The following is an 11,996-nucleotide window of genomic DNA, read 5'->3' as shown; positions in this document are numbered from 1 at the left end:
AGGGAAAGGATCGAGAGAGATCCCGCTCATAGGAGCGCCTCAGCGGAGAGTAGGATCGAAAGATCCGAACTTTGGGATAAATCTCTCATGCCTTTGTTCTTGTGATTTCTGTCTTTTGTTTGTTCCTGCGATCTTTCGACTTTTATTTTCCACACACCATCACAGCACGCTCTCAGGAACATCACCGAAAAAGCAGACTGCCAAGTCTGCATTTTTCACCGACCGGACGGTCCGGTGTTCTAACCAAGACAGTCCAGCCAGAGCTCTCGGCCTAACCCGAGAGTGCCGACCGGACGGTCCGGCCCTAGGCCCGGATGGTCCGGCACTTACTGACTGCTACGATTTGAAAGAATTTACAGGACACCTATTCACCCCCCCTCTAGGTTGTCTCTCTGGGACTTCAAATGGTATCAGAGCCTATTTTTCTAAAAAGGCTTAAAAGCTTGAAGTGATCTAAGATGGGAGACAAGACTAGCGACGTTTCTAACAACCACCATGAAGATGGAGATGGTGGAGAAGGCTCTACCAAAAAGGGAGCTACTATTGAGTTTGACTACTCTAAACTCAATACCTCTTCTTCTAATATTTCTATCTCTTCTGGTCGTGCACCTTACTTTGATGGTACTCACTATGGGGCATGGAAACACAAAATGAGACTTCATTTAATCTCTTTGCATCCAAGTGCTTGGAAAGTTGTGTGCACAGGTGTGAAGGATATGCCGGAAGATGAATAAGATCTCACTCCGGCATGAGAGCTCCTCATCCACCACAATGCTCAAGCGGCAAGCATGATTCTCAACTCCTTAAGCCTGGAGGAATTCAACAGGGTTGATCAACTTGATGAAGCCAAGGAGATTTGGGACACACTCCGCATTGCTCATGAAGGATCAAGAGGGGTTCGAGATCCAAGATAGAACTTCTTGAAGGGAAGCTTGGGAGGTTCGTGATGAAAGATGACGAAATGCCTCAAGAGATGTATGACCGGATGATGGTCATTGTGAACAAGATCCGTGGCCTTGGAAGTGAAGACATGACGGATCATGTGGTGGTGAAGAGCTTGCTCCGGGCCATCTCACCAAGGAACCCTACCTTGGTGACCTTGATCCTTGAGTCAAGCGGTTTCAAGAGAATGACTCCAAGTGACGTGCTCTCAAGGATCATCTCGCATGAACTCTTGGAGGAAGAAGCCAAGGAAGTCAAGAAGTACACCACCAATGTCACCCAAATCAAGATCAAGGAGGTTGCATTCAAGTTAAAGAAGAGTAGCTCCAAGCTTCAAGAAGAGAGCTCAAGTGACTCGGAGAGTGAGGATGAAGAACTCGCTCTCTTGGTTCACAAATTCAAAAAATTCCTCCGTAGGAAGAGCTATGGGAGAAAGGATGAGTATCGATACAAGAAGCAATCCAAGAAAGCATGCTATGAGTGCAAGGAGTTTGGGCACTTTATAGCAGATTGCCCCAAGCTCGCTAGGAACAAGGAGGGCAAGGATAAGACCAAGTACTTCAAGAGAAGGCCCGGGAGAGCTCACATTGGTGAAGAGTGGTTCTTAAGCGACAATGAGAGCGACAAAGAAGAGGAGCCCAAGTCAAGCGACTCCAAGAGCAAAGGTGTCGCTACCGTGGCCATATCGTTATCAAGCACGGAGCGGCCCTTCTTCAACTTGAGCGACGACGACAATGATCATACGCCGTTGTGCCTCATGGCGCATGGGCGCAAGGTATATCTCGCTCCTAAGCATCATGTTGACTCTAGTGATGATGATGATATAGACCATGATAATGATGATGCTATGCTTAGAAATTTTAGCAAGCCTGCTCTCATTCATATTGCTAAACTCATGAAATTGCTAGAAGAGAAAGAAGGCTCTCTTGAGAGGCAAGATGATCTCCTTATTCAAGAGAGGATGAAAAATGACTCTCTTCAAAAGGTCCTTGCCAGAAAAGATGAGAAATTGTTTGATTTGTCTAAGGAACTCTTGTTGGCAAATCAAACTGTTACCAATCTTAAGGATGTCAATGAAATTCTTGAGGAAACTATTGTGTCCATGAATATGAGGCAAAATGGTCTTGAGAATGAAATTGACAATCTTAAGCACAACCTCTCCAACTCTAAGGACAACACAATAGTCAATACCATTCTTGATTGTGAGAAATGCAAAACTAATGACTTAAGTGTTGTTGAGACTAACAGTGCAGCTCTCAAGGAGTTGAAGAAGGAGAATGAGAGGTTGGAGACGTTGGTAAATTTTGGGTGTATTTGAACTTACCAATCCAAGGATGTCCTCTTCAAAACAATCACCTCTTATAACAACAAGGATAAGAGGGGTCTTGGCTATTCCCCCGACTCGAATAAAATCCCAAAAAGAGTAATGGTTAATGGTAAACCATGTGTTTCATTTGTGAAGGAAGGAGAGTCAACTGCTGAAGAGAACAGACAGACCGAACAGGGCCGGACAGTCTTGCCTAAGCCCTCTGTTCAACAGAGAAGGCAGGCTGGATAGTCCGGTCTGGTCCCTCTGTTCAACAGAGAGGGTCGACCAGACAGTCCGGTCTGGGTCGATCAGTTCGGTTAGACTTCTCGGTCTGGTAGAAAGGTCCGGCCGAACGGTCCGGTCCCAAGGACCGGATGGTCCGACCTGAGCTGTCTGCCTAGCAGAGACGACCAGCCAGACAGTCTAGTCCTAGAGGCCGCACAATCCGACCCCAGCATGGCAGAAAGACTGACTCTGAGCTCTCCTCAATTCATGAGGTTCCAGCTCGAATCAAGCTTATCTATGGCTCTCATGTTATCATGAAGAACAACCGTGGACGTGTGGTTGCTAACTTCATTGGATCAAATCAAGAGAAGCGAAGGCCAAGCATATGGACCCCAAAGGAGTTGATCACTATTGTTAAGAGAACCGCACTTAAACAAGTTTGGGTACCTAAATTGCATGCTTGACCCGTTTCTTGTAGGCATACTCCTCTGGTGGTTCGAGTTGGGTGATCGATAGCGGATGCACTAATCATATGACCGGAGAAAAGAGTATGTTTACCTCACTCGACGAGAATGGAGGAAATTGCGACGACATTATCTTTGGAGATGACAACAAAGGAAAGGTAATGGGCCTAGGTAAGATTGCAATCTCCAAAGACAACTCTCTCTCTAATGTCCTTCTCGTTGAGTCCCTTAGTTACAATCTACTATTGGTTTCTCAATTATGTAAGCTTGGATTTAATTGCCTCTTCAACGATATAGATGTTACCGTCTTTAGGAGAGATGACAAATCGGAGGTGTTTAAGGGAAGACTAAAGGGGGATCTCTATCTTGTCGACTTCAACAATGATAGAGTTAACTCTGAATCTTGCTTAATCGCCAAATCGACACTTGGATGGCTTTGGCATCGTCGCCTTGGCCACTCCGGGATGAGAAATTTGTCAAATCTTCTAAAGGGGGAGCATATTCTTGGCTTATCTAATGTCATTTTTGAGAAAGACCGAGTTTGTAGTGCTTGTCAAGCGGGGAAGCAAGTTAGAACCTTCCACCCCACAAAGAACATCATGACGACTACAAGATCGTTGGAGTTATTACACATGGATCTCTTCGGACCAATAGCTTATCTAAGCTTGGGAGGTAACAAACACGGTCTAGTAATTGTTGGTGATTTTTCTCGCTTCACTTTGGTTTTCTTTCTCTATGACAAGAGCGAAACTCAAGAAATCTTCAAGAAATTTGCCAAGAGAGCACAAAATGAGTTTGAAGTGAAGATAAAAAGAGTTTGGAGTGATAACGGAGGAGAATTCAAGAATACCCAAGTTGAAGAGTTTTTTGATGAAGAGGGAATCAAGCACGAGTTCTCCGCTCAATATGATCCCCCTCAAAATGGGATTGTGGAGAGAAAGAACCGGACGCTTATCGAGATGGCTCGGAAAATGCTTGATGAGTACAAGACTCTGGATGTCTTTTAGGCCAAAGCCAGCCATAAATACCGCGTGCCACTCCCTCAACCGTCTATACCTCCACAAGCTTCTCAAAAAAACTGCATATGAACTTCTAATCGGTAAAAAGCCAAACGTATCCTACTTTCGTGTCTTTGGTTGCAAATGGTTCATTCTTAGCAAAAGGCCTAGATCATCTAAGTTTGCATCCAAAGTAGATGAAGGTTTTCTATTAGGATATGAGGCAAACGCACGTGCCTATCGGGTCTTCAACAAAACCACCGGTATTGTTGAAGTCTCAAGGGATGTGACGTTTGATGAAACAAATGGCTCTCAAGTAGAGCAAGTTGAAGTGAATGATGCAGGAATTGGAATTTCACGGGAGGATATAGACAACAAGGCCGTTGGAGATGTAAGACCCCGGGAGGTTGAGGGGGAGCAAGAGCAAGAACACGACGTTCAACAAGAATCCTCAACCCAAGATGATCCTGTACAAGTTGATGATGATGGTGGCAATAAAGACCTTGGGGATAGGATTGACGCCGTGGGCACATGTGAGCAAGAATCGGCTCTGGCCCCCACGGTGCACTATCCTCGAATTCATCAAACAGTATAAAGGCATCACCCAGTGGACAACATTCTTGGTGATATGCAAAAAGGGGTAATGACTCGATCCCAAATTGCAAGTTTTTGTTAGATTTACTCATTTGTCTCATCTTTGGAACCAGTGAAAGTGTAAGACGTGCTTGGAGACCCGGATTGGGTAATGGCCATGCAAGAAGAGCTCAACAACTTCAAGAGAAATGAAGTGTGGTCTCTCGTGGAAAGGCCTAAGCAAAATGTGATGGGGACCAAGTGGGGTTTTCCGGAACAAGCAAGATGAGCATGGGGTCGTCACAAGAAAAAAAGCACGGTTAGTGGCCCAAGGTTTCACTCAAGTCGAAGGACTTGACTTTGGTGAAACCTTTGCGCCGGTTGCCTGCCTTGAGTCCATTCGCATTCTATTAGCTTATGCCGGTAACCATGATTTTAAGTTATACCAAATGGACGTCAAGAGCGCGTTTCTCAATGGACCAATCTCCGAATTGGTATACGTGGAGCAACCGCCGGGCTTCGAGGATCCAAAGCACCCCTACCACGTCTACAAGCTACGCAAGGCTTTGTATGAGCTCAAGCAAGCACTAAGGGCATGGTATGAGTGTCTTCGTGATTTCCTAACCAAGAACAGTTTCAAAATAGGGAAGGCCGACACTACTCTCTTCACCAAGAAATTTAAAAATGATTTGTTTGTATGCCAAATTTATGTCAACGACATAATATTTGGCTCAACTAATGTTTCATTTAGTGAAGAGTTTAGTAGGATCATGACCAAAAGGTTCGAAATGTCCATGATGGGAGAATTGAAGTTCTTCCTCGGCTTGCAAGTAAGGCAACTCAAGGATGGCACGTTCATTTCGCAAACAAAGTACCTGAAAGATGTCCTCAACAAGTTTGAAATGGATGTCGTCAAACCCATCAAGACGTCAATGCCTATAAATGGACACCTCGACCTTGATATTAATGGTAAGGAGGTAGATATCAAGGTATATCATTCAATCATCGGCTCCCTCCTTTATCTTTGTGCATCTAGGCCCGACATAATGCTTAGTGTATGCATGTGTGCTCGCTTTCAAGCTGCTCCAAAAGAGTGTCATTTGGTGGCCGTTAAGAGAATATTGAGGTATTTGGTTCACACTACAAACCTAGGGCTTTGGTATCCGAAAGGGTGCAATTTTGAGTTGGTAGGCTACTCCTACTCAGATTACGCCGGGTGTAAGGTTGATAGAAAAAGTACCACAGGAACTTGTCAATTCCTTGGGTGGTCTCTAGTCTCATGGTCATCCAAGAAACAAAATTCCATAGCTTTATCCACCGCCAAAGCCGAATACATAGTCGCCGGTGCGTGTTGTGCCCAACTCCTATGGATGAAACAGTCTCTCCAAGATTTTGGATATACCATGACTAGGATCCCCCTCATTTGTGACAATGAGAGTGCTATCAAAATAGCCAACAATCCAGTCCAACACTCAAGAACCAAACATATCAATAACCGACACCATTTCTTGAGAGACCATAATACAAAGGAGACATTTCTTTAACCCATGTGAGAACCGAACATCAACTAGCCGACATCTTCACCAAACCCTTAGATGAGAAAAGGTTTTGTGACTTGAGAAATGAACTAAATATCTTGGATTCTCGCAACATTGCATGAAAATCGGCTTAACTTTTCAATAGTTAAATCAACTTCATACACATGTTAGAAAAAACATGAGTCTTCGTATTTTTAGAGGTCAATTCTTAAATAGAATTGGTCTTAAATACCAGGAGTAAGGCTCAAACATTCCCAAACAAAATTTCAAAATCTTTCTTTTCAAACTTGGTTGCGAAAATTGTTGAGTGCTTTGCGAAAATGGTTGTTGACTTGAGAATCATAGTTTTGTACTGATTGCTTGATCTGATACTTAGGTTGAATAGCCAAAATTTCTTAGAGTCAGTTTCGCTTTGATGTGGACTAGGATTTCCGACGTTCTGAAAGGTTCTGATAAACAAACGATTTGGGCGGAGTCGCAACACACGTCGATCCAGCTTCTTGAGCCCCGCAATCGCAGCACCACGTCTCCTCTAGTTACCACCGTGCCGGAACACAAATGGCCTCACCGAGAAGGCTAATCCCTGTTTGCGAATCGAAGAACACAAACAAGAACAAGAAAGAAAGCAACCAAAATTGCAGAAGAATGATTAAACTCACGAGTTGAGGTCTTACAAACCGATCTAGCGGCGAAACTGTTCTTGACAGATTAATATAAGCAAAACCCAACCCTAACCTAGGCGACGGCTACTGATATATAAAGGCTAGAGTCATGCAAGACCCCCTGGACGCGTCCCTAATGGACTCGGACTCGATACATGGCCCAACAGGCCAAAAGACGACGCCAACTTGTTCAGTCTATTGCCGTTGACTCGGAAAGAATTTGGACGTGGGACCAGATCCATTGGAAAGTTTAACCACTGAATGGAAAACAAAACCCGACAAACCTGTGTTACCTTAGCTCTTCCGGAATCGTTTAACCACTGAATGTAGTAAGGATGTGGATGTGGCTATGTGGCCAAGCCAAGCTTCTTGACCAAATCAGAGCTCACCAAATTTTTGCAGCTTCCTTCATCAATGATCACACGTGCACGATGATTGTTGATGACAAAGAAAATCTGGAACAAATTGTGGCGTTGCGACCTCTCAGATTGTTGTACTTGAGTGCTGAGAACCCGTTGTACAATGATGGTTTGGTATGCCGTCGTGTCCTCACGGCCATACACTGCATCATCCTCAACCTCTCCTTCCTCTTCGTCTTCAATGTCAGAAGTACTGACGTAACCATCTTCTGTAGCGACATAAGCCCGTTGACTAGGGCAATCCTTTTGCACATGGCCAAACCCTTGGCAGTGGTGGCACTGAATTTTTGTATTGCGTCCCGTCGAAGCGACGGATGAGGCACACTTGGTGGGTATTGTCGAGGAACTTTTACCTAAATCGGCGGGTCATGGTAGCGGTGGTTTTGGTGCTGTAGAAACGTCGGATGCAACGGGTCGCTTGTTCACAGATGGAGGTTCTCGAGAAGAGGTGGCCTTGATCATCCCTGAAGGTGGAGCCGTGCGCGGAGAGTACGTAGTTGACTTGCTCTTACACTTCTGCTCACGCCCCTGTAATTGCTTTTCTGCAAGCATAGCAAATTGAAACAACTAGTTGACAGTGTTAAATTCCTTATAATCCACTATGTCCTAGATTTCTCGTCTCAACCCCGAGTAAAAATGACAAATAGCATCCTCGGGCCCCTCTACTATGCCACATCGCATTTAACCCTTTTGAAGCTCACCATAGTAATCTTGCACAGATTTATCACCTTGGGCTAAACACATCAAATTCTTACGCAAGTCTCTATGATAAGATGGTGGAAAAAATCTATCACGCATAGCAACCTTAAGCTCTTCCCATGTATGAGGTACAACACCCTCTGCAGCTAAACCAGTCCACCAAATTATAGCAAAATCTTTAAATTCACTTGTGGCTTGTCTAACTCTATGTTGCTCAGGCACAAGATAAGAACTAAACTTTTGCTCTACTGTCATCTCCCAATCAAGATATCCTTCCGCATCATAATGGCCCGAAAAAGATGGTATTGTAAATTTTACCTTAGCATAAGGATCAACATGAACGTGGTTATTATCATTACCATGATGCTGTCGATGACCACACATACCCGTGGTGTTAGTACGAAGACACGCCGAAGTCGTGCTTGTCATGTTGCTGCTTCATCCACATTACCTTGGCCGTCATACACAACGTCTTCATGCTCGTTGGTTGGTTGACGAGTCTCCAACGCAACAATCCGGTCGGTTAGCGTGGATACACGCTTTTTCACCCTCTCTATGATGTCACCAAGTTTCATCTGGATGAGCACATCGGTGACGGCCTTGTAGACCTTCTCTGTCATCTCTGTCTGCAATTGGTCCATAGTAGCTTGTAGTTGCTCCTGACCAACACACTCGTTGAAGTCCTTGGGAGTGGTACTTCCTTAGTCACCTGTCATTGCAGACAGCAAAACAGGAACAAACAGTGAAGGTTATCCCTAATAATCTACTACGCAAGTGTAGTGGTGCCTCTCAACCACTCTTAGCAATATGGAGCTCCTGACCAAGTTCTTATAAGGTTGTTACCAGCAAACAAAGGATACCAGGTAGAACGTAGGCAGCGATTGCAAGGATCAAGAACCTGTGTCGATATGTAGAGCTAAGAAGGCCAACTATATGTGAGTGGTACACAGTGCAATAACAGATAGTAAAGCTGAATAAATGGCTTAAGTACAAGTAGCAGTCGCTGGAAGAGACACGTTTTCTAGAGCTAGTCTATCAAGCGAGAGTGAAAACAAAGGAAATAGGCTCTCTCTCAAAAGTCTCTCAACAAGGAAACACCTCTGAAAGTTGTACTCAGCACACCACAAGAGTCAACAGCCTCTCAGTCTCTCTCTTTTTTTTCAATTTTTTTTCAATTTTTTTGCCCCTTTTTTTCTTTTTTCTATAGTCTTTTTTCTCAACCAGGGGTACACAAATAACAAACTCGTAAAGTTATATCCTAAATTGATGCAAGATGTGACCTATGGAAAATTCTCAAGTAGGTGCGAAGTTGTGGTACAATTTTCTGTAGATGTCCGAAAGGTATAAAAACTTCCAAATCGGAGTCCGTATGAGAAAGTTAGAGTTGTTTTACCGAAGGGGGCGCGAATTAGGGTTTCGCGGCTTGGTATCTTCAATTCACGGACAGATTGCAAATAGGTTTAGCAAGCGGCTAACAAGGGGGCTAGCGGAAGCAGGGCGGCGGCTTGCGACCTATCTAATCAGGCTTGTGAAAGCGGGTTATTAACACAAGGCGGCTAGCAATCTGAAACCGAGTAGAACTTGATCTCTCAAGGTAGGCTCTCGCGCAACACGACAGATAGATCTAGAACCAAAAAACTCGAAATTAAACTAGTGACCACAAACTCGACTAGGACACAAACTCAACAGTACGGACTCTGAAATTGAATTATGCAAAGGCTAAAAGATGGTCTAGGTTAAGGAAGACTATCGACTATTTTTTGTTGGCTTTTTTGTAGACTCTAGGGTAAAAACTAGGGTAAAGATACTGAGCGAACCTGATGGTGAACCTAGAGCTCTAATACCAACTGATGTGGACAAGGGTTCCTGATCTTCCAAATGGTTCTGATAAACAAACGATTTGGGCGGAGTCGCGACACACGTCGATCGGACTTCTTGAGCCCACAATCGCAGCACCATGTCTTCTTTGGTTACCAGTCGGCCAAGTAAGCTGGCTCAAGTTTTTAGTGAAGACCACTACACCGTCGACCACGTCGGTGTCTGAGCTCTCGGGTGACCGATGCCTAGGCCCCCAACTATGGCTCTGATGTTCGTGGTCCCAACGACGACCTTCCTGGCGAGCTTGACGTTGGCGTTCAATCTTTCGATGGAGGTTGAAGCTATCTTCCTGGTAGATACGCTTCTTCTCGGCCTCAAGGTCTTGGCGTTGTTTATCCAGTCGGCAGATTTCGTCATTGAGGCGGTGTTGCTTACTTGCTATGTCTTTCCTCTGCTCTGGGTCAGGAGATGTTTGACGCGATCTGTTACCAGTCGGTGGCCGAGATCCGGATGGTCGTTTGGAAATGTTCGATCTAGATCGGGGTGACCTAGACGACTAAGCCTCCGATCGTACCGGTGGTATTCCCGAGTTGCGTTGCGACGAGTATTGGATCGCAGCTATAGTCACCATTGCCTTGATCTTGTTGATGGTTTCAACCATCGGTAGATCTTGTTGAGGCAGCTGCTGAACGACGTCGTCGAGTAGATCCACCACCGCTTGAACGTTTTGTTGAAGGGTCTTAAAGACTGCATGCCCCTCAACCGGACTGTTGAGTAGATCGCACTACACTTTGTGTGGCTGGCTCCTTAGTTGTTCGCGAGATTGATTCTCACATTGGCGTCTGGCTTCGTCTTCATGTTGATGGCGTTTGTCTTCCTTCCGCTGTTCTTCGGCCAGCTTGTCTGCTTGCTCCCCTTGGCGCTTCTTCTCAACCTCGTTCGTTGTTGCCCGAGTGACGGTGAGGACCTCTCTGGGGGAACGAAGCTTCCCAAGCTGCTGTAGGTGGCTGATGCGGCAACTTGAGCAGTCGGCTTTGCGTTGACCTCGATCTCGAGCGGTGGAGGTGCCAACTCAGGAGACTGCAGCTCGGTATGGTGAGATCTAGACTGGATCTCATCTTGAAATAGCGCCGAGTTGTTTGGTTCAAAGCGGCACACATCCTCCTCAGGCCCAGATGAATCTGAACACGTGTAGGAGAGCGCACCATCCTGGTCGGCGAGGAAGTTGATGCCATCAAACTTAAAGGTTTGCCTCAGGACAAACTTTGTCTTCATGATCTTGTAGTTTTGGTCCATTGATCTCGTCGAAGACCTCGGAGTAGCTGCCCCTACCTGGCGCGTCAACTGTCGACGATTTGGATGTCAGCAATATATATGGGTGGCTAGCGAGGCATAAAGATCGATGGTTAGGATGAAGACACAGGGTTACCCAGGTTCAGGCTCTCGACTAGCGAGATAATACCCTACTTCTGCTTGGCGATTGTATTGGATTGTGAACAGATCAACTAGAAGATAGTTGATCTGAATATCCTGTCCCCCATGAGGGGTGCCCCTGTCCCCCTTATATAGTAGGGGATAGGGCTTACAGATAGAGTCCTAATCTGATGAGACTAAGATCTATCCTAATTTGCTTACAACTCGGATTCGGTACATGCGGCATGCAATCCTATAGTTACGAAACTCCGGTTGATACCATACAGATATAATCTCTTTCCTATTCGGTACCCTTACGACTGTATGTATACATGTAGTTTACGGATACCCCTAGTACAGGTATTCCACAACTATAATTGAAGCCTCACAATGAGGCTAATGGCTGTTGCCTTCAAGAGAGGCTAATCATATGTGAATTTGTGTGACTGTTATGAACCCTACCCCCTTAAAATGCAATAGAACTTGTATCGGCCTCTTTGAACCAGATAATAGAGGGATACTTACGTGTCTCCCTGCACAGCAAAAAAGGGAAGACATACTAATAACTCTGCCACAGTTGATAGTTAAGGGGCAAAAACACAAAGTAGGCATGAATCTTGGGGAGGAAATGATTGTCAGTGAATCCTTTGGTCTTACCAATGCTCACTACTGTGTGCCCGATACAAAGGTAAGAAATCGCTGCCGTTTGCCTAGTACAAATGCATGAAATCACTTGGTTTTAGGCAACGAGGGCAGGATCTAAGGGTAGAATGAGATGGCGGCAATGTGTAAAGGGTACGGTGGGTGCACAGTGTCTCCACCATCTGAACTGGCTTTGATAGGCGGGGCCGGAGCGCAAGATAGAGGGCAAGGATGTGTGGGAGCGAGTGGCTTGAGACGCAAGGATGCAAAGGCTGTCAGTGCTAGTAGAGCCAT

The 11,996-nt window shown here is 45.3% G+C and overlaps 1 protein-coding gene across 1 annotated transcript; it reads left to right on the top strand.

The window, feature by feature from the left end:
• The first annotated feature begins 961 nt into the window (after nucleotides 1–961).
• On the top strand, nucleotides 962–2,500 carry LOC121054182. Its single transcript, XM_040523185.1, has 2 exons — nucleotides 962–1,717; nucleotides 2,405–2,500. Exons 1-2 carry the CDS (start codon nucleotides 962–964, stop codon nucleotides 2,498–2,500), a joined length of 852 nt encoding a protein of 283 aa, XP_040379119.1.
• The last annotated feature ends 9,496 nt before the right edge of the window (nucleotides 2,501–11,996 follow it).

This window comes from Oryza brachyantha, chromosome 1, assembly GCF_000231095.2.
Source record: "Oryza brachyantha chromosome 1, ObraRS2, whole genome shotgun sequence".
Taxonomy (NCBI): Eukaryota; Viridiplantae; Streptophyta; class Magnoliopsida; order Poales; family Poaceae; genus Oryza; species Oryza brachyantha.
This window is presented reverse-complemented; position numbering and strand designations above follow the sequence as displayed.